At 42.6% G+C, this 25465-nt stretch overlaps 1 protein-coding gene across 1 annotated transcript in view; it reads right to left on the bottom strand.

The window, feature by feature from the left end:
- The window catches only part of xylt1 (xylosyltransferase I), a 90676-nt gene that overhangs the window by 17781 nt on the left and 47430 nt on the right, over nucleotides 1–25465 (bottom strand). Inside the window, exons 3-8 of the mRNA XM_030424849.1 lie at nucleotides 19094–19266; nucleotides 18717–18919; nucleotides 12899–12979; nucleotides 10090–10306; nucleotides 9486–9662; nucleotides 4155–4420 (exon numbers count right to left, since the gene is read on the bottom strand). Coding sequence (XP_030280709.1) covers nucleotides 4155–4420; nucleotides 9486–9662; nucleotides 10090–10306; nucleotides 12899–12979; nucleotides 18717–18919; nucleotides 19094–19266 — 1117 coding nt within the window. The remainder of the gene's footprint in view (nucleotides 1–4154; nucleotides 4421–9485; nucleotides 9663–10089; nucleotides 10307–12898; nucleotides 12980–18716; nucleotides 18920–19093; nucleotides 19267–25465) is intronic.

Below are 25465 nucleotides of genomic sequence, written 5' to 3'. Positions count from 1 at the left end.
AGGCGGCTCTCATGTATATGCAGTACTTTCATGTCACATTCATGTCACATTCAGTTTTACACATGGTGGTGATGTTTATCAGCTACACTTACATCTACAACGTATTTGTATTTATTTTTTCAACTGTTATCTAGTTATAACATCCTATAGAACTGTATGCATTCTGTATTTAGTTGTCTTCTGCTCTACTGTAGATGGCCCGGCCAGACTTTTTGCATGGCATTATCTGTTGTAAAATGGAAAAGCATGTTTCTAGTTTTGTACTGTGGAAATGGTTTCTGCTGCCTATCGTTGTTGCCTTTTGTCTTAGTGTATTTGTATTTGGGTATGTGACCTTGCTGGAGTCTCTAATCAGCACCTGATTATTAATACAAAGACCTTTTGGCAATCAGGCAGAGAGTGAATTTAATGAAGCAACAAGCAAAATGCGCAGTTTACTCCTTGTTGTTAATAAAGAATGAATATTTTGTGTTTGAAGGCAAAAAGACATTATGGTCAACATCTTACACTAAATATGAATGCATTAAAGGAGCATTATGTCAGAATTTTAGTTCAAAGGTGCAAAATCGAAGAACATTCAAAATTGAACTACAATTATCAAAAGATTGTGAATAACAGCTACTGTTTATGTGATTAGCGTGCTAACCAGCTAGCCTCGACCTGCCCCAGTTTAAAGCCCCTGTGTTATTGTAAATACCAACACTCTCAGACTTGACCAATAGCAGCACACCTAAATGAGCTAACAAGCTACGGGCAGCTTCAATTAGCATCAGTTAGCGGTTACTGTAGTGATATGCTGCTCCTATTTGTTTTTTAGGTCAGCAGGTGGTCAACTCTTACATATTGCACCTTTTAAACATCAAATTAGCATGCTAACTAGATAGCCCTTTAACTTCTGATAGTAAACAACACCCTTACTTGCCCTCTGCCCCAAGCTCCCAGTGCTACCAGAGTCAGCTGATAGGAGCACTAGCTTAATGGCTAACTGAGCTAATTAGTTTACTGCAGCTACACTTAGCAGTTACTCTGGTGATAAGATGCCCCCTGTTTTGTTGGAGTCTGAATTCGATAGGTGGCAAACTCTTACATATTGCACCTTTTAATGTGAATAAAAATATATACATTTGGAAAAGAACATTAATATTATATAAAACTGATTATTAAATTGTACATGTTGGTTCATATGGCACATATTGATGAGAGATATGTCAGTAGACGCACCTGTGTTTGTACAGTATTCAGAAAAAAGAAGTGCAACTTCTGGAGCAGGTAAAAAACATTTGCGATTGTGCATCAGCAAGAGTGATTTAAATGGTTAAAGAGAGTCTCTGATGATTCTGGAAATACTTTGACAACAACAGTGAGTGATCTTAAAACATCCTACTTCCTCTTTAAAAGATCACTGGGGAATTATTTGGCATTTTGAGAAAATCAGGCGCATAGCTGTGTTACAAAATGGGGCTAATGTTGGGTAAGCTCACTGGTTTATTTCCCTCTAATTCTGTCATTCACTGTGGAAATACATGTTGTGGGTACTGTAAAAAAAATAAAAATAAGCATTTATAAATTCCAGGCACTCTGCACCAGTAAGCTATTTTATCTCCTTTTCATATATTCTGCTCATTTTAGAAAGGTGGCCACGTACCACCAAATCAGTCTTTTTATTATGAACCCGCCTTCTCGTCTGTGTTCAATTAGGTGCATCCCAATGAAAGAATTTGGACTCAGCGATGTAAAAACATCATTAAAAGTGAAATCCAAGCATTCAAACACCTCACCGGCGTCACCCTGACTGGTACTTTGCATATAAGGACTTGAGACTCGACCTTAAAGGCTTAAGGCGGCTCACAGACAAGGTGACACTTGGCTTAATTTATGTGTACATGGATACTAAGGATGCAGAGTAAAAGGGCTTTTGAAGCAGTTATTTTTTTTCTCAAAGAACGAAGGTTATATTATGGGTTGTCTGAATTTGTGCTCACTCACAGACAGTGTAATGAAGGGCTGAAGGGCTTTAAAGGAAACTTGTTATGCTTTTACATTAGTTTCCTTTCCTTTTCCAGTGTGTTATATGTGTCTTGTGCATGTAAAAGATCTTGAAAGTTAAAAACCCTAAAGTCTGTGACAATGGGAGCTCCTCTCTCCCACAGAAAAAAAACATTTCTCCTGAAGTGCCTGAAACACCACATCAGTAGCTCCGCCTTTAATTATGTGACTACATCACACTGCGTCACCATGTCACACCTTTACATAATTTATGTCTATATTCATGGTAGAAGTGAAGCTAAATGGAAGCTGATGACATGGAGACACAGGAGACACTGTGAGTGGTGCACGCTCAGGCATGAGTGAGCTGACCAATCAGAGCAGACTGGGGGGGCTTAAAGAGACAGGAGCTAAAATAGTGTTTCAGACAGACAGCACTGCTGCACTTAATAATATGAGAGAACTGATGTGTTTCTTGAGCATTAAAGCATGTAAACCTATTCTAGTAGTGACCAAAAATAAAATTATTAATCAAAATGAGCATATATGTATTCTTAAAAACAGTTATTCATTTATTAAGAGGATTTTGTTTGTTTCCTTGACACAAAAGGCAGAATGTATAACATCAACCAAAAAATCGGTATCAATTAACAGCCTAATTGTTATTCTAAACATCGGTATTAGCCCATAATTTTGCATATCAGTGCATCAACTAACTTTATTTCTCCTGGGTTGACACAGAGAAGCCCATTTACACATTAACCTGCAAAACAAAGTTAATACGAAGCGATAAAAACACATGTACATACAGGATCACTCTAAAATTGCTCTCAGCCATCTTAAGGCACTTTCACATGCAAATGTTACAGACTGAGGTTTCCTCATGTGACTTAAGGAAACACTTTTTTTCTCACAGGCTCATTTCCCTGGGCTTTGACAAAGATGTTATACATGCAACTACACACACGCATGTATGTAACCACCTTCTCCTCGCCCTGCTCTTTCTCTCTCTTTCACCAGATGTAGCATATGAGTAGAAACAGCTGTAGCCAATGGATGGTTTTGAGGTTTGACAGATGGAAACATGCTTCCTTCTCTGTTCGGCTTTACCCGCAGGACTTTGCAGAACACCCACAATGCAGCAGGGTGGGAGGGCAAACCATCTCGGCTGATAGAAGGTTTGTGTTGCCTCCATTTACACGTACTAATGATGATGCTATCAGTCAGTCAACCTGAGTCTTGAGACTCTCTTGAGTGGGACAATATGAATTGGCAGCTTAGATGTCTCCCAACAAAATATCACAGTGTGTCTCCATATATTGTTAGAACAACTGCTTTCCTTCACGCTGTGCTCCATTTCCTCTCTCTGATCCCGTCTCATGTGGGCAGAAGTCATCTTAATGTTTGTCGATGTCATTAAGATGCTGCACATAAAGATGTCATCTTAATGTGTGCGGCTTGTGTAGGTGTCTTGCTTGTTTGCTTTATCTTTTGTTTCGAGGTAAGGCGCTTTTTTATGAGATGCATGGGGCCCTCTCTGTCACAAGTATGCAAATGAGCAATTTATACCTCTGCTTTCTCTTTGGAATCAGCATGCTTAATTTGTCACTGTTTTTTAAATCGTTTTGTGTGCAAATAAAAGTGCCAGAAAGCTCAACCCGAATCCTCCTGCGCCAGATGCCACAGAAGACATATGCTGTTGAGAATCCTTACTGAAGTACACGAAGCTGAAATGTTCCATTTGGCCATCAAATATGAAAGCAAAGTGTGGTCTTCCCGGTTTGTTTTAACCACATACTGTATGTTAACAGCACTGGAATTCATACATTTCCACTAATAGTACATTGGCCTGAAGGGACAGCTTTCCATGCTATGACCCATATAGCCTCATTATGTGTGGGATTAATTGACAGAGTCATATCATGTTACAGGATGAATAGCATTACCCACAGTTCCTAGCTGCTGACTGGAACTATTCATTGTTATCCTGTTTCCATGACATGCGATGCCAGACAGAGACGCATCAGCGGAGTCAAAGGCTTTTTTATAAATTATGTGGCTTCTCATGCTAACATAGGTGTGGCCGGCTATTCAACCGAACTGCACCTGTGGATGTGGGTGCAGGTGTCTCATGATGACGATCACAGCGTGTAATTCACAAAGCTCACCTGCAGCTGTGGTCCTTCGGGTTCCCCTGCAGCGAGGCGGCAGCTCTGGCCAGGCCCAGCCGCGAGAAGGAGTGGTAGTACGTGAGCTGCGTGTCCGACAGGCTGGCCACGCCGTCTGGCTCATCGTACACGTTCTCCCAGTACGAGTTCAGGCTCGGCATCCCCTGGGGGAAAGGTCCGAACAGGTAGCTGTCCAGCTGGTTCACAATCTCCTGGTTCACGCTGGCTTCAAACTTCCTGGCGAAGAAGGTGGGCCGCACCGTTTGCTGCAGAGGGAGAGGGGAGGAGGGCGGGGGAGGGTGGTAGGGGAGGATGGCAGCAAAGCAGGGAGGGATGAGATAAAGAGAAGAAAAAAAGGGAGAAGATTAGGGAAACGTTGGTGTGCCAGGATGGCAGGGGAACACATGAGACGTGTGGGTAGGAAGAAGAAAGAGAAGGAGTAGAAGTAGTGGGTTAGTGGGTAACGGTTTCTGTACCGTTCTGTGGATTCATTATATATAATAATGATATATATATATATATATATATCATATTAATAATATATACTGTATATACATTTGATCAGTCTTGAAGAACAAACACTCTATATGCAACTGGCAGTTTAAAAAAAAGGAATTGTGCAGCAGAAGCAGAGATATCATCTTCTATATTCCTAAACCTGCTGACAACATTACAGCAATTCACAATTCTAACTCTACAGTGACATCAGTCGAGGGGCAGTTCATCAGATTTCATGCAGCTGCATGAAGCCGCAAAAGTTGGTATCCTCCAAAACCTGCAAACAGACTTTGATGTGTAAAATGTGTGCTGCTCCCCTTCAAGACAAGAGGAAAAATTAACATTGCTGGCACAAAAAGTGATGTTTAACCTCTACAAGTCTCTCAAACTCATTTGAATAAAACGAGGGAAACAGTAAATCTTGTCCAGCTGGTAGACGTAGGCAACTGGTGACAAAAGCTAGCAAATAAACAGGCCAAAACATTTGGAACCGCTGCTCACACTGGTTCCAGTGAGTCAATGGACTCCCATTCCAATTTGTCAAAACAATGCATTGACTATAATATTTGGATTAACGAGGAAGCTATCCATCTTAAATACATTGTATTGCCCCTGCAGCCACGATGAGAAAAACGCGTTATACTACAGTGCAGTACATTTTCTGAAATGTCCCTTTCCTTCAGTTATGAAGTTGTAAAAGGTCCCAAAATGCCTCATCAGTAGTCCTGTCTTTACTTTCTTGACTTTCTGACATCATGCTACATCACCATGCCACACTCTGGCATAGTTTATGCATGTATTCACATAAGAAGTTAAGCTAACTGGATGCTAAAAACATGACAAAGCAGGCTAAGGACATGGTCAGCAGTGCTGGCTCAGGCTTGTGTAAGCTGACCAATCAGGGCAGACAAGGAGACCTTAATTCTGTGTAAGACAGTTTCAATACAGGAATTATAGACAAAGATCTTGCCTAAAGGTGCATGACTCAGAGAGTCACTTGTCTTTCTGAGCTGAGCACCTTTACCATGATGCCTCGGGGCTAACCTGAACCCTAACCTAGAGGCACAAGATGCCTTTTTAAATCATCCTTTCCGCTTTCTGTATTTTTCCATCCATGCATCATCTCTTTTCCAAACACTTCTTTCTGTTTGTCGCTCTGTCTGCCCTCCTCCACTCCACCCTTGCCTTTCTCACCCTCTCTGTGCCTGCTGTACTGTTTCTTGTGTGGTTGAAGGTGCATCATGAAATCTGCCGCCCCCGTGGCCTGGCTTACACACAAAGATGCCTTTTCAGTCCCGGGCGCAAAACTATTTACCGATAGTTACTCAGCAGCGAACACCTCGGTGCTACCTGCTAAGAAAGAACAGAGAGCTAATCAAGCTGTGGCGCAGGCTTTTTCCTCAGGCTGCTCAGGCATGAGAAAATGTCGGCGTGGCTTCACGCGACGCCAGATCGGCTACAGATATCAAATGAAACAGCAAGGAGGGGCTCTGACATGTCACAGCCCGTCTTTCCAACACAATTCCCAAATGCACCTCATTCTGAAAAGACATTACTAAACAATGAGGCACTAAAACAAGAGGCACATCGCCACTCTCCCTCTGCAGAACGCCCTCCTCCTCCCCCGGTGAGTGCACTTCATATTCACCATGTGGGAAACTCGACAGTTGTACCTTGAATTATTCGTCTCATCTGCAAACCAAATTGAAGCCTACTTTGCCTGCCCCTATCTTCCCCAACGCTCCGGTTCAAAGGGAAACTCAGATTGTGCACTCAATGGGATATTAAGTCCTATTAAGAGCGGGACCTGGCTTCGCTTTTGGAAAGGCTGCTTTGTTCCCATGGTTGGACTTTACTGATACCGGGGTGCCAACCAGACCCAGCAGCAGTGCCAAGGACCTGTGGTAATGTGCTGGCACTGAGCTGCCAGAGACCGAGGCGAGACAGACGGCAGACGGGCCTGGCGAAGGGAGAAGTGAGGTCAGCGCGGCGGCTTTGACTGGTATGTGAAGGACAGGAGAGACGAAGTGAGTCACAGCACTCAAAGGATATGACTTGAAGTGATATTTAACTGTGGCGGAACGTTCTCACTTTGTACCGCAGCGTTCACTTTTTAGGAGCACATTAAAAGTCAAACTGCGATACCGACTTTCTCTGGGGTCCTGCAGTCACCGCCACTCACTCCCTTTCATTTTGAAAAGCTAACTAAACCTCTCTTCTCCCTCACACTCAAGGCAAAGAGGATCTAATTGCTATTAATTTTTCTCCCCTTTCAGGGTCGTACTAATCGAGACATAATTTTGCACATATTGATTGTGAAAGCTGTGGGAACAGGCTGGATGCTGGAGGCTGAGGGGACAGACCTTGAGGGCGGAGAATTTGGAGATTGACTGCTGCTGATTTCCCACGACATACCGGGATGTGTGCGCTGCCAACATCCACTGAAAGTGATGTGTTCATTTCATTTCAGTTTGTGTATGTTTGAAGGTTTGTCTGGTGTTTCTGGTGGTGCAGAGCCTGCTTTTGTCAAACTGCTGAAAGATTTTTTGGAACAACATTTTTGACTTTAAAAGTTTGCTTTTCCTCCCAGATGCTACTGTAAATAACTCTGACTGAAAAAATCCTCTTAAAATATATATTATATTTCTATTCATACTATTTACTTTTACTAATTAAAGGTGCACTCTGTAGTTTTTGGGAAGAAATTTTATTCAGAAGATTTTCATTGACAGATTATTTCATGTCTTAACAAACTAAATAAACAAACTCTTTGATTTCATGACTGAATAAACTGAATAAACAAACTGACCTTAGAAAACAACACAGTTTCAAACTGTTCTACTTAGTTTATATGTGGCGGACCCTGCCACCTAGCTTCTAGCTTCAAACAGTGTTTGAAGCAGGAAACAGCTTGTTAATCCACTTATGGCAAAACTTAACATTTCTGAGTATGTATTTTACCTCATTAACATAACAATTCTCAGTATGACTCTTTTGACAATTCATTTGACTATCATATTGTTTGTGTATGTAACCCTTTAAACCCTTGGATATTACACTACTTTGTTTCGCATTTGTAAGAACTGCAAATTGCATGAAAGTAGATGCTGATTTTGTTTAAAATCTCTTTTTTTGCACATCTTTTGTCCGTATTTGCCTGCCATACTAGCTTCCCCTTATTGAATGTTGTTTTTCTGCCGTATATCATTTACTTGCAGCATATTTTCCAAGTCAAGTCTTCATTTTATTTTGGTAAATCTCCTGCAGTTTCATCCGTACTTATGACTGATTGGAATATAATATAGAAGATAGACGGTGAACGTTTGTGTCCGTCCCGCTGTGAACATACATTTGATCGATCAGGTGATCATTGAGAAGTTGCTCTTAAAGGTTCACTGTAAGTCCGCAGTAAATAAACAGAAGTTTCTTTTTCTCAACTTGTTTTTACTAGTGTGATTTTTTACTCTTCAGCCGCCTCTTTGGAGAATTCTTCCTTTTGCCTTTAACTTTATTTTTAATGTCTTATTCATGCTAGAAGTGCGTGCGTTGTGGGCAGCTCAATACTTGTACGGGAAGAGTGTCTGTCAATGACCCGCGTAATTTGGGGTTACATCTTATAGGCACATATATAGAGTCAATTTTTGCAACGTGATACATAATATTCATATTATAGTACCGGGATGAGAGCCAGTTCCTCCACTCAGTGTCTTTTGAAACTGCGGTTCAGTCATCCTGGGGTGAAGCGTTTGCCTGCAGGTGATTATGTCAGTTGTGTTTAAAAAATATTCAACCTGGACCAAAAAAATTATACAACCAAGGAACAAGTCTATACTGTGCTTAGATATATTTTATATTCAATGCTTTATTGCTTTACTCAACTAGGCTTTATATTATCTTATAGCATACAAGTACATTTCTCCTTATATAATTTTTTATGTCCTACACTATATTACACTAATTTATCTTATTACTACTTGGTAATACATTATGTTCTTATGTTCTAAATCACATTAAACGCTGAGTATCATTACTCAGTGTTTAATCACATTACAGTATATATTATTCTGGTCTACACTGTTACAGTTGATGGTATCATATTATTCTACACATACTGCAGTTTACCTGAGACAGTATTAGTATGATGTGCTGAGCTGAATGGCTCTTGTATTAATAAATGTATTTTTTTTTTATTGGTGTTTCTTTTCTTATTAATCTGTATGTATTTTGGTGCTTGTATGGCTGCAACACCAATATCTATCCTCTGGGGATCAATGTATGCTCATCTTATCTTATCTGTCATTATCTTTGATCTGTTTAACTAAAATAAAAAAAATAAAAAAACATGAACACTTAAATAACAAGCCCCAAAAGCATTCATTTGTCTCTGAGAAGCTCTTTATATACTGTAGTTAAAAATTTAAGAGCTTAGGAACTCAGACGGTGGTGGTCTTAACTGCATGTGGCGTGAGCTTATATCAGCAACACAATCAGCTGATTTTAGTGTTTCATATTGAGATGTCCTGACCAGCCGCAGGATGGACCATTGTACGATCCGGCAAGGCGCTTTGAGCCTGCTGCCCTGTTTCTCTGTCCATTCCTGTCTCTTGCATTGAAAGCGTGACATGAGATTGATGGGAAATCTATAGAATCCTGTCTCCTTTTTACAACTACAAAAACCTGAATAAGGTGCCAGATGGCTGGAGATCACCAGTTAACTTAAAGTTTCTGGGAAGAAAAACCTCTTCAAGTTTGATGTGTCCCTGACAAACCAATGCCACTTGTTCTGCTCTTGACCAATAGATTGATGCATTGTGCGTTGTGTGTTATCATTACCTGGAAGCGGTGGAAGTCTGCCGGCTTGAAGTCGTTCGGGGAGCATCCGCACCAGTCAACAATGTGCTTGTACTGGCACTTACAGCCCAGTTTACGGTTCCAGTTGGTGATGCGCAGGTTGTTATCCACCATGCTCTCACAGTGGCCACTGTTCTCCAGCACTGTGTGAAAGAACGACTATCGAGGAAACAGAAACAGACACAGAAATGGGATAGGGAGGCAGAGGCAGAGGCAGAGGGGTGGGGGAGGCAGAGACAAAATTAGAAAATTGTATACCTTTTATTTTTTACAACATTCAATTCACCGAGAGGAAATAGAGTAGCAGCAGAGAATAGGGATTCAGAGTAGCTTGTGATAAAAATCCAATTTCCCCACAGAGATCATTCAGTTCTCATCCAATCCTTGTGTACGGCTGGAAAGTCAGCCTTTACATCTCGCCTTCACAGCCATGAAAAGACAAGAGTGTATACGGTTTCTATAAGCGGTGCAGAATAAATACAAACAGCACCTGGATGTCGGTCAAAGGTTAAGAAACACTTTAACGTGTGAAAGTGGTGTCTCTGTGTGTGTGAGTGTGTGCTCGCGTGAATGTTTTGTGTGTCACCTCGGCAGGCAGCAGAGTGTAGGCGTAGAAGCGCTTCATGTTGGTGACCAAGTCGTCCTTGGAGTTGATGACATACTCGATGAACATGCGGTTGAGAAGGAACCAGTCGGACCCGCCGTCCACCGAGATGCCCTCTGGGATTTTACGGTCGCCCAGCCGCCACATGTGGGTGTCGCACTCGAAGAAGAGACGATCCAGACCCTGCTTACGGATAAACCTGGCGAACGCACACAAATTCATGGTAACGACACGGACTGCTGAATATATTCAAATGTACAAAACAGTGAGGGCTTATTATTTTTTGGAGGAACAGACCCAGGTGAGAATTAGACTTTAAAAATCGAAAATTTACATAAAAAAAGTTCTTGTTCAATATTTAGAGGAACAGTTGTGTATAATCAGCTCATTTATATTTTCTCCTAATGTTTCTCTTCACTCAAGAGGCCTTTAATGACTTCAAACTTCAATGATCACTGTCCTCTTTCATTGGGAAACAACTTTCGAGTGTCACAAAATCAGGGTGAAAATGTGAATGAGCTTCTTCTCAAAACAAATCTGGGTATTATTTGTGTGAATACTGGTGAAAAAGCAAAAATGATTAGCAAAAAATGTACACAGTGAAAATATGCTCAGGCAGACTCAACAGCAGCAGAAAAAAGAGGTTAATAATTAATTAAAGATAAATAATTCTTAACAATAATAATTAAAAATTAATGACTTTGGCTACCTTTAGCTAGCTAGCTAGCTCAGTTAGCTATGGAGGTAGCTGGACTACCAGGGGAGTGCTGGTGTTTCACAAGAACTTTGGACCAGGATGAGCTGGAACTAGTTGGTCAGCATGCTAACTTCAGCAACACAATTCATAGTTGTCATAATGTCAAAATTGTTATTCCTCCATAAGATGTTTTAGTTGTTTTTTGAAAGCTTTCAACATAAAGTGGAAATATATTTTTTTGTAAATTATCAACAGAATGTGACTTCATAGCAGCTGTGACATTAATGCATTGTGCTGCAGAGATATCTACTGAAAGTAGTATGCTAACCAGCTAGCCCTATCCTCGTCCAAAGCTCCTGTGCCCATGGTGTTATCATTAATACTTCCCTGGTCCCTAAGCTCCTAGTCCGAACTGCTAACTGCACTGCAAACTGAGCTAACTAGCTAGAGCAGCAACAGTTAGCAGCAGTAACCCCCAATTTCCACTGGATACGTGTCCGCTGCGTTGCAGCTCCGATCCGGTTTTGCTCCGCCGTCCGCCGTCCGGCAATCTCCACCGGTTGCGGTTTGAGTCCGCTGCGGCGCAGTACGGTAGACAGCTGGCTCACGAGGCAGAGGAGTTCCCGCGATAATCACATGATCACTCACGACCGCAGTTATAGGTCTGTGTTATTAAAATCAAGAACACGAAGTGTTCCCGACCGAGGGATTAGCAGAAAAGCTTGTGTTTGTCTCTTTTTTTGAGATTTATGTACTGGTGTCAACACCGAGTGTTTTATTTTGAAAGGTAACTGGATGCTGTTTGTTATTTTAGCGCTTGACTTCCTGTCTGCTCGGTGCTAAATTCAGCTGAATTGCTGCGTCGCACTCCGGCATCCGCCAGATATAGGAGTCCTGCGTATCTGTGCCGGAGGGCGCCGGACTGCCGGAGCTGGGACGGAGCAGATACGCAGCGCAGCGGACCTGGTGGAGATTGACACATTGACTAAAGTGAAACGTATTTGCTCCGCTGGCGTGGCGGAGACGCAACGCAGCGGAGACGTATCCAGTGGAAATTGGGGGTAAGCGTTTACTCTGGTGATACGTTGCCGCCTATTTGTCTTGAGTATGAACTTGGCAGATGACAGATTCTTACATATTGCACCTTTAAATTTCGTATGCACCTTTAGTGTATATCCAAACATGACTTCCCCTTGCATTATAGCAGAGTCTGTCTTCTGCCCTTGCCTTTAAATGACCTGACAAATGTGTCGTTCGCACTTGTCACTACACACTTTATCAGCCACAACAAGAGTGACACCCTGCATACATAATGGATGGTGTTACTCCTGAGAACGTATCGAGTGTCAGATGGAAGGAGTCAAATTCAGGTCAGCCGGGTCGGACTGTTCCCTCTGTTCTCTGCACCGTGACGAACACTGTTGCAGGTATCGACCTTGTGGCTCGCGGGCTCTACGCGCATATACATACGCAGATGACATTTTAGAAACCCACTCATGCATTTTTCAAGCATCTTAATTTGTTTACTCCATCAGCATATGTGCATACACTGTATAATGGCGGATTACTGGGCTGTTTATTGTGGTTGATATAGAATCAAATCAGGGAGCCAAACAGCTTCGCTCTTACCAAACAGCACTGGATAAAAACTCAGTGACTCCAAATACAAAAAAGGTAGCGCTGAGTCACGCTGACTCATGCACGCAAGCCGGCCGCTGTTTTCTTCCCTTTTTCCTCATGTGTTTCGGGGGCATTTTTGCCCACGGTGTCGGGCGATGACTGGTTCGTCACCGGGGCGTGATGAAGCAGAAAGTAAAGGGCGGCGGGGTGGCGGCAGCAGAGCAGGGCGTTCTGGCAGCGACCTCGCGAGCTCACCCCACCAAGAAGGTTAATTAATGAAGCCACAGATGGGAGCTAATTGTATTATGATTCAGTGACCAGGCCGTGCTGGCAGGAGCGCGCTGTGTGTGCGCAAAGGTGCTGCTGCGTGTGAGTAAGAGAGACAAACACAAGAGAGCCAGCCAGAGAGGGAGAGGGAGGGAGGAGTGTTGTGGGGGGAGATTAAAATGAAGTTTGAAAAGTTTGCAATCTCACCTGGCGTTGTCCCTGCCGTGGGACTTGATGAAGTTCATGTCTCTGTACTTGGACAGGAAGGTCACCAGCTGGTTATTGGTCCTGAAATGGAAGAAAATGACTTACATTACACAGGGAAACATATGGCGAGCGCTAGCTGGAGGTGGAAGCTGCAGTGGAGCACATGCTGTTGAAAATTAGCCTGGTTAACCTGTTACTGAGAGACACACTGAAATAGAAAATACATTTTTCAAATGAACTAGTGTGAAATTTTTGGTTTGCTATATATAATATATGTATGTATATATATATATATATATATATATATACATATATATATACATATATATACATATATATACATATATATATACATATATATATACATATATATATATATATATACATATATATATATATATATATATATATATATATACATATATATATATATATATATATATATATATATATATATATATATATATATATATATATGTATGGAAATAAATCCTCTTTACTCTCCCTGTTGCTTTGGCGTGTCCATCCATGGATTTGAGGCAAGCAAATCCAACTCGTCATAGACACCCACACAGGTCTGTTAGCTCGCAGCGTGTAGCTTGCAGGGTGATATCACCACAGATCAAAACATATACCAGAATGCATTCAATTGAAATTGCATACCAAAGAAATGTATTTTCACCAGTGGTGGACTCAGGATGTTTGAGGGCACGGGGCGAAACAAAATAAAAAAAAAGGGCACCACATGTATGCGGGTGGGCACCAGCGCGCAGAAAAGTTGTGCTATATTTATGATGAAGAGAGGGCACTTGTATCGTCTGCTGGAAGGGCACCCTCGGGGGCAATTCATCATGTGTTATCTACCGCAGGGGCGTTCAAGAGGCTACTGGTGCTGTGTTTTTTCCAAACATGGGGCACCAGAGGGGTGAGTCAGTCGGAGGATTTTGACTGTATTCATTCCAACTCTATTATAAACCTCACATACACTTAACTATTTCCCTTGGACATATGTAAAACCAAGGAAGCAAAAAAGACTTCAATTAGCTTCTTACTATGAGACCATCGTGGGTTACATGAACACACAGTTCTCTTCCAGAGGTTACCCAATTTGGGTTTGTTTTTATGTGCGAGTGTCCGAATTTGTGTTTGTACATTATCTTTGCTTTTTCTCAGTGGGCAGAGCTAGGACGGAAAACAGTAATGTCACATGCTTCCGTGCGTGAATCAGGAATTAGGAACATTTGAATCAAAATATAATGACAGTTGTGAGGGATGCTGTCAATCAGCTGTTATCAAACCAAACCCACACAACCCCGATGAAGCAGATTGTTTTTGGGAGTGTTAAACTCTTTAGAAAGTGTATCTAAGCCTTAGCAGATTTGTTCAAACTTTGGAACAACTTGCTTATTTAGTCATTAATATTTAAAGATCCTCTTCAGACATATAAAAAACCTCTGCTTGGAATAATGATTTGGATCTGATATGGTTTTTCCACAATTAATACTTTAACATCTCTTAATTGTACATCAGCTCTGTCCAAATCTTGAAAAATCCAAACATGGGTACATTGTACACCACACCAGGCTCGATACCACTTGGGATGTCACAAATCATTCTGCACAGAGAGTGGTGAACATCTGAGTGAAGCAACAACAAGCAGAAACACATATTCGAGTGAAGGGGGGAAAATCTAAACCGAGTTCTCAGGGGCTTTAAGTCACGTCGCGATCAATTAGAGACCTCGGCTGAACTCGGTGTCAGTCCCCCAGTTCCTTGAAGCTGTTAAAACTATTTAGGATCATACAAAAGATTATGCCCTCCATGATTTTGATGAATGACTCCACGCTGCTCCTGCATTGTCGAGCAGTCTACTTCCTCATATGCGGGCCAGACAGGCTAAAAGCTTTGCTCTGCAGGCTATGGCCTAGTCAATGGCCCTAACATTTCATCTGCGGTGGGAGTCTTTCACGATGGCTCGGCTTGCCTTTCTAAAAGAGCAGCGAGGCCCTGGTAAAAAGCTCAAGGATCAGTGGGGGGAGGGACAAGCGCATATTAATGTCATTTTCTCTTGAAGGAGCAATTTCACAGCCTGGAGGGCTTATCTTAGGAGGTCCTGAGCCATAAAGCCTAACTGATGATGTGCTGTACAGACACATGCAGTCTTCTCTGTCTCTACTTCCCACACACACGCACGTACATAGACGCTGTGTATCTGCTTGTATGCACACTGACAATGCAGTATACATGCTCAGAGACACACAAATGCTCGCAGGCACGCAGACGCGGCACACACACATACACACACACGGAGCAAGGGGGGAATTCATGTCAAGCTCCAGATTTGCCACCTGAGTGGTCACCCCGTCCACTGGGTCTAGTTTGCTTACTGTCAGCCCTGTGGCTGCTCTGTCTCACAGCGGTATTCACACACACACACACCCGCACATTACAGTAACACACACACACACACACACACACACACACACATTGCTGTGAGTTTCAACCCCACCTGACAGCTAAAAAATGTGCACCTTTTCAATATCATAGCCAATTAAACTTCATCATTGTGCCACTGTTTCACTTCCACGGTCTCGCTGCTAAATTAATAATGTACCTTTTTATAACAAGGACTTTAAATATACCCCTCCTGAGGGGAATAGCTGAATTCAAATAGCTGACAGGTTACGAACCCACAGTCTAACAACACTCAAACAGATGAGAGACGGATCATTAATTCATCATCTTTGTCCTGGAAAGACCTACAGAAAGTTCTGTAACTTAATCCCCAAATCCTGCTAGTTATTCAACAAGTTTGTCTTTCTCTCTTTTTTTTTTTTTTTTTCAGAATTACATTTTCAAATGAATTGGCGCAGGTCTAACAGGTTATAAAAGGGCCTTTTTTTGTTCCACAAGAGGAAATGACACCTATCACTCCTGGAACAAAGCTAGAATATGAGACGGAACACTTTCCTGACAGAGATGACGAAGTGAAACAGATTAGAAGATATGACGCCTGCAGCCAGTCATCGCCTCACAGAGCTCCCACTTCTTAAAAGCTGCTGTAAAGTCCATGAAAGGGGCTTTAAAGAGAAAAAAAAAGAGGTAGGACGAAGGAGACTGTGCAGATAAAAGCTGGGAAAGAGGGTTGTACTCTGACAAAGCAAGCGTGTAACTCATCCTCTGGCCCCTCTGGACACACACACACACACACACACACACACACGCACACACACACAGTATATCTCCCCTGGACACACAGCCCCTCTGCCGGTCTGAGGGGCTCTGGGTTTGCTTTTGAGAGCCATCCATGCGGCAGGACAGACATTATCAGGGAATTAGAGGGGAAATAATGCTTGTCTCCAGTCCCACTGATAACAACAGCAGTAGTCAGGGCAGCGCGGGGCAGGGGAGTCCTCCACCCAGTCCTGCTGGCACCTACGCAGTACGCCGACAGCGCAAAAACAAGCGGCATTGAAAAAAAACTGTGCCAAAATATACTGAAACTTCAAGCTAGAATAAAGTCTGGTCCTGGTTCACAATATAAATTTTAAACTGAATAAAAGTATTACAATAAATATCAATATAATGCGCTATGGTTTAAAATGAACTGACAAAGAAGTTGCAAGAATGAGGCTTGAGGTATGCTTGAAAACAGTGGCGGACTCAGGATGTTTAGGGGGAGGGGCGAAAAAACAAAAAGGGCCCTAGCGCACAGAAAAGGACTCCTCCAGTGCTTGATGACACAGTTGTTCCAAACAGCCTCGCTCAAAAAAACAAAAACAAAACAGAGTTCAGATCGGAAGTTCAAACTGCGAGGCCTTTCTCACCTTCCATACAGCTGGCCAATCACTGCGGGAAGGGGGCGTGAAAGTCACATTGTTGATTACGGAAAGTATCAATGCGGAGGCAGAGGGTTTCCAAAGCTATCTGACCTGATCTGACAAACAGTTCTGATGAAGCGCACTGGCAGCTTAAAGCCTGGTTGTATTTGCTGTCGCACCGCAAAACTTGACATTATCCAAACACAGGCGATAAGTGCTTGTTATGAGAAGATGTAGACTAAAAGCCAGGGGAATTATCTTCCAATGCCGAGCGAGAACTTAACTTGATGAGAAACCTTGAAATAAGTTGGTTCAGTGCAGAAATAAGTAGGTCGTAATAAGTGTTGAAAGGTTTGAAATAAGTAGAAGAGGCTGTTTGTTTTAGACCAAATGACTTACTACAGCACCTTATCAAGTGAAATACACTGACAATTAGCAGATCAATCTTCATTCAAGTATTTTTTGCACTCTCATTTCACGCACAATCTCAGAAACCAACCTCTTAAAATAAAATCAGCATGTGTCTGAACCAGGATTCAAACCCACAACCCTATGGATTGGAAGTCGATCAAAGGGTCTGACACTTTGGTGCAGACCGAAATATATCATCACCTATAGGATGGATCGAAATGAACATGCCTCTCTGTGCTACAGTGTGCTAAAGTAAGTCCATAATGATGATGCAATTCTGAGGTGTTTATTCCTGACTGCAGACTGTCCCCGTCATCCCGACCCCGTGCCAAAAGAAATCACACAGGATTGTCAGCGACAAACCAGCTGAAAGGGTTTCAGTGTCGAGCAGCACAGATGCTCCCTCTCAAAGGGGCTTGCATGGATCCACAGTGTGCCGTTTCCTCTTGTTCCTCTACACCTAGCTGCATATTCTCGCTCTCTCGCCTCTTCCCTGTCACTCCTGCTTCACGGCTCCATCTTTCGCTCCATCAATCGTTTCGCTTCCCAACAGATGGGCCTTAAAACCTCCACTGTCAGCTCTTTTCTCGACAACATCGCCCTCATGCAAATGAGGAGGCAGAAGACGGGGAGAAGACGGTGTCCTGCTGTGCGCACTCGCAAATACCTTTAACAACACACAGACAGACGGGAGAAAAAGCACACATGTAGAGGGACAGGCGCTGAGACACACTGAACTATGCAGACGGCATGACATAAACTCAGACGTTGTGCACACACTGGTGCAGAAACACAGACACACAGGCGGCCCGTCAGCGGCATTCATCGATATGGTGAAAAGGCTGAATCCGTCCACATTTGCCCCCGCATCTTTGCTCCAGCTGTGGAGACATCGGATCCAGCTTCCTTGTTACCCACCGGCCATTACAGCTTGTCTAAATTCAACGGGTGGACATCTGGCTGTGCAGGAGAGACAACTCTCTCCTTAATAGGAGGCTTTTAATTGGCTGCTACAGAGCTACATCAAAAACCCAGCAGACCCTGAACTCCCAGAAGGACTATAAACTGACATTAAAAAAAGTACGAGTCACAAAATTCCTCCTCCAATCGCCTATTTCCATGACTTCATGTCCAGCTCACGCAGACTTTGTGGCTTTAATTACCTTTTACTGCTTTTTAAAAGCAGTGGTTTCGAGCTGAGAGACGACTTTCGGACAGTACAAGACACAGCGGGTCTGGAAAGTCAATAGGTATTGACCCTGGGCAATTAAACTGTAATCAGTTCACCATGTAACCCATTCAATGGAGTGCAAGCAAGGAGGCAGGGACTTGGAAGGGAAGGTGTTAACGAATACTGTTTGAAGAAAGCATTGATCTGTTTGGTTTGGAGTGAGTCTTTATTCAAAGCTCACAGTTAACCACAGGAGCGCAGACCTGTGTGTATTGAATTTCTCCCTTATTGGCTGAAAGCAGGCCGGTAATGTTTGTACCCTGGTGACTGCTTTTGTCACCTACATGAGATTCCTCGCCCCACAGCTCACTTCATTTCCTGACAGGACAACTCATTACAATGACATCTTTGTTACCTGATGGGGTAGTCGGCAGCACTGAGGTTGATGAAGAAATCCCAGCTCCAGTCTCTCATGGCCAGCAGGTCAGCCATGCTGCGAAGATACATGGTCAGCAGACTGGCACCACCCCAGATGGTGGCCATTCGCCAGGGAGTCACCCTCACATTTGGATACTGCACAGCCAAGGCCTGCACCTGCCTGTGCAGGTAGTTAGAGCGCTGGAAAAGGAGAAGATCACACGTGGATTAACACCGAAATCGAGATATTACACTTAATGCATCAATAAAAACAAATTATTATTTTTTTTAAATCCTACCCTAAACTTCCTTCCAAAGACGATGGATTTAAACTGATGTCACGTTACAAGCGCTTGTTTGGCTTTTGCAACTCACCTGATCGACGTGTATGTAGTAGTAGTGCGAGGTGTGGTAGATGGCTTTGAAGAGGCGCTGAAACTGGCGGGAGGCTCGACCATGCACCACCAGAACGAACGCTATTCTCACCGGCTTCGACGGAAAGCTCTCAGCGGAGTCCTCATCCCACTGGACATTAGCGTTGGCTTTACCTACAAGGTAAAAAAAAAAAAAAAAGACGGCTTTGGATGCAAATTTTGTATTAACGCTGCATTGCATGGATACTTCATCAGTAATCCGATCAGGGGGTTGTTTGCTGCTGATTACCAAATTACATCTGCTATGCCACACAAATGACACAATTAGTCACTATATGATGGGGAGCACGTATAAATATCTTCGAGGGACCAAGGAAGCAAAAGTCGAATCATAATGAATACGGTTATTAATGATAATTAAATGTTATTCTTTTATCACACAATAAAGGGAATTAGCTAAACAACGAAGCTGCTAGGCAACACGGTAAGCAGCAGTTGGAGTGGTGTGATTAGCATATTCATAACAATTAACAGGGATGTCGAAAGTGAACATTCAGTGGGTATTTCACATCATCTAAGTGCGATGCGGTCTGATCAGAGTTTTACGTCTCGCTGTTAAGATGCTCTCCTGAAGATGCACAGCCGGACTATAATATAGCCATTAAACCATGAAAAACACTGACTGTTATAAGCAGAGGGCCTGCCCAGGGAATTAAAGAAATAAAAAAAAAAAAAGACGACCACAGAACCATGACTCTCATCCATTTCCTTATGTGATTGAATTGGAACTATGACAATTTCAGCCAGCCGCTACACACACTGTAACTACTATCCTGGTCCGGACAGGAATCCTATAAGCGATTCCTCTGGGGCTTTCAGGGTGGAGCACGGTTTGACAATGTGCCATCATTCCTCACAGGCAAAGCTCCCAGAAGATGCCTTGGATTTCACACAAACGACAACAATAAGCATGCGGAGAAAGCACCGCCCTGGCCGCGGCCTGCCAAGCCACTATCAAATTAAACAATTCCAGCAATCTCTGGAGAGCCGTTGGTACCCTAGCATTGCTCCACTGTGTGGTTTTCGCACCACCCTTAACCGCTCCCAAACAAACACTTGCACTTCAAAACCGTGAAAAAAAAAAAACCTTCCTCGAAGCACTTCTGCACCGTCGAGCCCTCCCCCCCGACATCATCCCAGACATTGTTTGTTTTTAAATCTTCAGTTATTGCAGCAAAGGCGCACACGCAGCTTATGAGACGTGTTTGTTCACCGAACGTGCCTTAAGGAGATTAATGACTATAATTTGGGACTTCAGTTCCCAAGAGCCAGTTTGTGCCGAAGAAGAAGCGGAAGCTGAGGGAATACTGAGGTGGGGGCTGCTTGTTCCCCTGAGGTTGCGTTTCCTAAAAAAATGCCCCACCCGGCTCCTCTCTGCCGTCTAGCCCTTAGGTCCTGTAATTAGTAAAAAATTTAGGGGCAAGTGTCCGACACGTCTTCTCTTTATGAGTCGACAGCGGCGGGCTAAGAAGGCCTCGTCCCTCCTGCTCAACTAATCTCATTCATTCAAATGTTGAGGGCAGGTGTCCAAAACGGCTTTGTTTAAAGGTTGACCACAAAGCACTGGGTTAATGACACGCTCCCTTGGCTCCAATTGGCCCCAGTTGGCCGTGGCTCCTGTCAGTCACTCATACTTATTTCTCACTCCTCTCTCTCTGCATGTGTGTGTGTGTGTGAGTGTGTGACAGCTCAGGGGGGAAATCTGCTGTGGGCCGTATCAGATTGAACGGTAATTGGTGGCCAGCTAAGAAGGTTCACTGGTTTGCTTTGCACACGGATAATTGGCCAGTCACTTCACAAAGCACTTTGAGAGTGTGTGCTACGCTGGCTAGCTGAACTAATGAGCACTGCTGTGTGTGTGTGTGTGTGTGTGTGTGTGTGTGTGTGTGTGTGTGTGTGTGTGTGTGTGAGAGAGAGAGAACTTCAAATTTACTGTCAGTTTCGTTGAGTGTGTATGTTTTTCTGCAAAAGAGCTTCGGGTGTAGTATTTTTTTTTAACAGACTCTGCACCTAAAAGCACCACAGGCCTTTTCCAGACAGAAAAAAAAAAAAAAAAAAAAATCAGAAGCCCTCCACTTGAACTCATCAGTCTTCATCATCCTTTCCATCGCCATCAATCTTTTAAACTGCCTTTCCCTCATTTGCTATCACCCAACTCGCTTCCTTCATCATCTTGTGTAACTTCGGGCCCTTACCCACCCTCCATCTTAACTGCTCATATGAGAGGTAAGAACAAGAACTGAGCTATACCCCAAAGGGCTTGTATCAAATTGCTTTGAAAATGTCTCGGGGGCGGTGTCTGCTCCTTGATACCACCCACAAAGCCAGATTTTCATGCTTATACATCATACCAACGGATTTGATTTACATGAATACAATAACAAATTTCATTTCCCTTTCCCTGCCCCTGTAATGACAGATTTTTTTTTGGGCCACTTGGGGGCAGAGAAAACACAACGCTGAGCACAACGTGTTTATATTATCACCTCTATAAAACTCTGCAGTCATGAGTTCTAAAACCCATCAAGCAGTAAGCATTTTTCACTTCCTGTTCTCGTCTCAGAAGTGAATGGGTTTTCAACTAAATGCCTAAAATAAATGTTGTATGTATGTATGTTGTTGTTGTATGTTTTGTTCAACGACATGGTATACATCATGAAATGTCCATCTATTGAGTTATAAATCGCTAGTGTGTCTTAAAAATAGCCGTTGCTAACAAGTAACATTTAACAATGCTAAAGGAGACTATAGAAGCTACCAGAGACATTACATTTCCTCATGCTGAACATGGCTCATCTTCTAACTACTCTGCCTTTAAAGGCAAATTTTAGTTAACAAATCTAATTTTACAACTTTGAGATTGATCAATGTGTCAGTGTGTAATCATGTATTCAGACGCTTAGTGGTGTGACAGTAAAGTCATGCTATTGCAATGTAGTTTGTTAATGACCTAACGTTAGCTTTCTACTTGTAGCTGCTTCTTTAATTTTCGCTTAAAAAATACATTTGCCACAGCGCTTATTTTTGGCAATAATGCAAATTCAAATTAAAAAATCCCACAGGCTTTTTTTTGGAGGGAGCCAGGGTGATGCTAACTTCAGAGCTAACCGACCAAAGTATGTCATCCCTGCAGCACTCTATATGGTGAACTTGTTCGCATGAGATGCCTATTTTACAAATTCGCCTGACACGAAGCAACAATAGCATTCATTTGGAGCTGGCCACAATCAAATAACAATATGTTTAGCCTCTTTAACAAATTATTATTATTACTGGCAGCCAAACAGCTATCAGCTAACACTTAAGATGCGGGTCAACAACAAACACCTGAGTTAATTACTGTAGCTATCTGGCTCCTCATCTGCTAAATGCTCCACTAAGTTTGCCCACAGGCGCTAACTCTCTAAGCTAATGTTATCAGAGCTGCTATAAACAACTAACTGCTGCGGTCTACTATAATGCAGTGGACCAAAACAGTTAAAGGTCTCAAATAATGCCAATTTTCAAGTTTATACTTTTTTTTTGGGTGTCTACTAGAAAATATTTACTTGTGTAAAAAAAATCAACAACACATTATTAGGCTGGTTATTAGGCTATGTTGCTGCCTGTCTCTTTAAAGCCTGTCTGCTCTGATTGGTCATTTCTCACAGGCATGACCAGCTATGACATCACAAACTTACGGAAGTCTTGACGGCTTGTTTATAACCTCATTTTCTAAATATAAACTGTGTGTGTTTCTCTGTGGACTTAGAATCCATTTCCAGCACCTAGACCTGCTTTATAATCAAAGAAGACATGGAAATCTTACTTTCTATAATACCTTTAAAGGTGTAATATGTAAGAATTGGTCACTCTGAATTCTTACTTTTGGTAAATGGGGGCAGCATATTACCCAAGTAACTGCTAACTGCTGCTAATTATATTCCCTTTATCCATCCATGACTAAAGCTGCCATTGGCTTGTTAACTCACTTAGCTATGCAGGTAGCCCGACTACCAGGGGAGTCTTGGTGTTTACAACGCTAGCACAAGAGCATAGGGACCGCTGGGAAAAAAGTGTTTTTCAGCTAGCCTGTCAGCATACTAGCGTCAATGGATATCTTTTCAACTCAGGAGATAGATGTCCTTGAGTTAACGTCAAAACAGTATTTTATTCAACGACTTTAATCATTTTTAATGTTTTAAACTTCAGAACTTCAGAGTTTGGTGCTGTTTATCTTTAGGTTTATCACTGTGTTCACATTTCACAAAGTAATTTGTTCCACTGTAATCATACATATATTAAATATCAAGTTTGATACACACAAACCATCTTCAGTACAAGGCTTTTAGGTCGAAACTACACGGGCACAAGGTTGCTGACTGCAAGCTATTACCGCTGCTGGAGCAACGCAGCCCAGTCATATCATGATTAGCCAAGTTAGCATATGGGAGGCGAAGATACTGAGCATGGTCCCCCCGCATTCAATGATGCTAATGCGAGAGCTAACACAATTGCTAATCTGGCCAAGGCCTCAAGGACAGAATACCGATCAAATCAAATTGGACAATTTTCTGCTAACAAGGTTAGGACTTGAATTTGGATGGGGAACAGAGAGAGAGAGAGAGAGAGAGAGAGGGGAGAGAGATACTGGCAGGCAGAGGCTAAGAAAGAAAAGTGATTTAATTTAGCTGTCGTGTTGTTACAGCCCAGCCACCAGGGGAAAGCCCTTTTCAATTTCTTTGTCTCCTTTGATCAAACTGTCAGTTTGAGTGGGATGTCGAGTTGCCGTGTGAGATGTCAGGAGCTTAGGCCCAGACAAACGATACTCCTGCTCTTGGGAAAGGGGAATGCACAAAAGTTGCTAAGTCACAGTGCCCTCCTCGAGTTCCAATAACGTGAGCGAGGGCCAGGAAGGTATCTGACTAGAAACAGGCAGCATGTATAATAGCTTTCTCCTCCTCCCCTGCTGTCCATACTGCATTCAGTCTGCTCCTGTGAGTGTAAAAGTGTGTGTGTGTGTGTGTGCTGATCGCTAAAACATGGTTGCTGATGCATGCTGCTCACCAATGGCGGCAGCCGCAACAGATTATGTTTACAGAAGCCACAATCAGACTGCAAGATGTCCATAAATTCTTAGGGAAATAAAGTCTGTGCGCGCGAGCATGTGTGTGTGTGTGTGTGTGTGTGTGTGTGTCTTTGTGAGTGTCTGAGAAAAGAAAGGGAAACCTGTGTTCTGTGGCCAGCTTGACAAAACAAATGAAAACTGGAAACCAATTTGGAGAGAATACAGGCAGCATCCCCATTTTCTCCAACGATTTCGTTCACCAATTACAAAAGAAAAAGAATGTTTTGCCTTTGACGTGGACCGCAGTTACAAAAAAATTTAAATATTGTACCATGCACCAAAGCCTGACTGGTCAGACTTCACTCTTTGTATTTAGCTTTGCGGATATTATTTTGTCTTTTTTTGCTATGAAGAAAAAAAAGTCTGTACAGCAGAGAGTAGGAGTAAATCATTTGAAAAAAATAAATGTCAAACTATGTGCGGAAAGACACCGACAACCTGTCAGCATTATGTCCAGGAGGTTTTTCTTTGTGTACTTTAGCAAGTCCTGCTCAAACAATCAACTCAAGCAAAACATCTCCATTAGCTTCTTGATCTCCTGATTTTAGTCTTTTTTGAAGTGGTTTGAGATGAACTATTGTTTAAAGAGCACTGCAGTAATGAGCACTGAAGAGTGGCTCCTCCGCTTCATCTATTTTTACTGCTTCCACATAAAAGCTGCATTTGGAAGATTTATTCATGCTCATATATCTCACAGCGCGCTGAGTGCATACATGCAGTGTTTGGCCTTAGCATTAACACAACCTGACATGGTGTTAGTGCCCTTCTTTGTCCAGTGACATGAATCAGTCATTCAGCTGACTGAACCAAGCAGTCTTTTTTGACACAGCTAATAAAAACAAACAAACGTGAAGGTGTTAAAGGGTAACTCCACCAATTTGAGATTGCACATTTAAACACTGAAGGGTGTTCAGGGGTCTTTACAAAAGTACTGCTGTGTAAAATGTGTAAAAAGTAGTATAAAGCTTTCTGTGGCTCCAGAGGAGGCTGCATGTAATGTGACAAATGGCCTCCAGTGATGTCACTCAGTGGCATTGTGGGTAATGTAGGTGCCAGGTTGTGAAAAGGAAGAAAAATGTGTGGAAGAATATCGATTTTGATCATTTGGTTTAAACCTTCCATAATGAGTTCAACAGTGACTGCTTTTCAACACCAGACACATACATTTCCCACAATGCAACGTTGCCACAGAGTGAGCTCACCTGT

The sequence above is a fragment of the Sparus aurata genome, chromosome 1, assembly GCF_900880675.1.
Source record: "Sparus aurata chromosome 1, fSpaAur1.1, whole genome shotgun sequence".
Lineage (NCBI taxonomy): Eukaryota > Metazoa > Chordata > Actinopteri > Spariformes > Sparidae > Sparus > Sparus aurata.
Note: the sequence above shows the minus strand (reverse complement) of the source record. Positions and strands in the feature narration are given on the sequence as shown.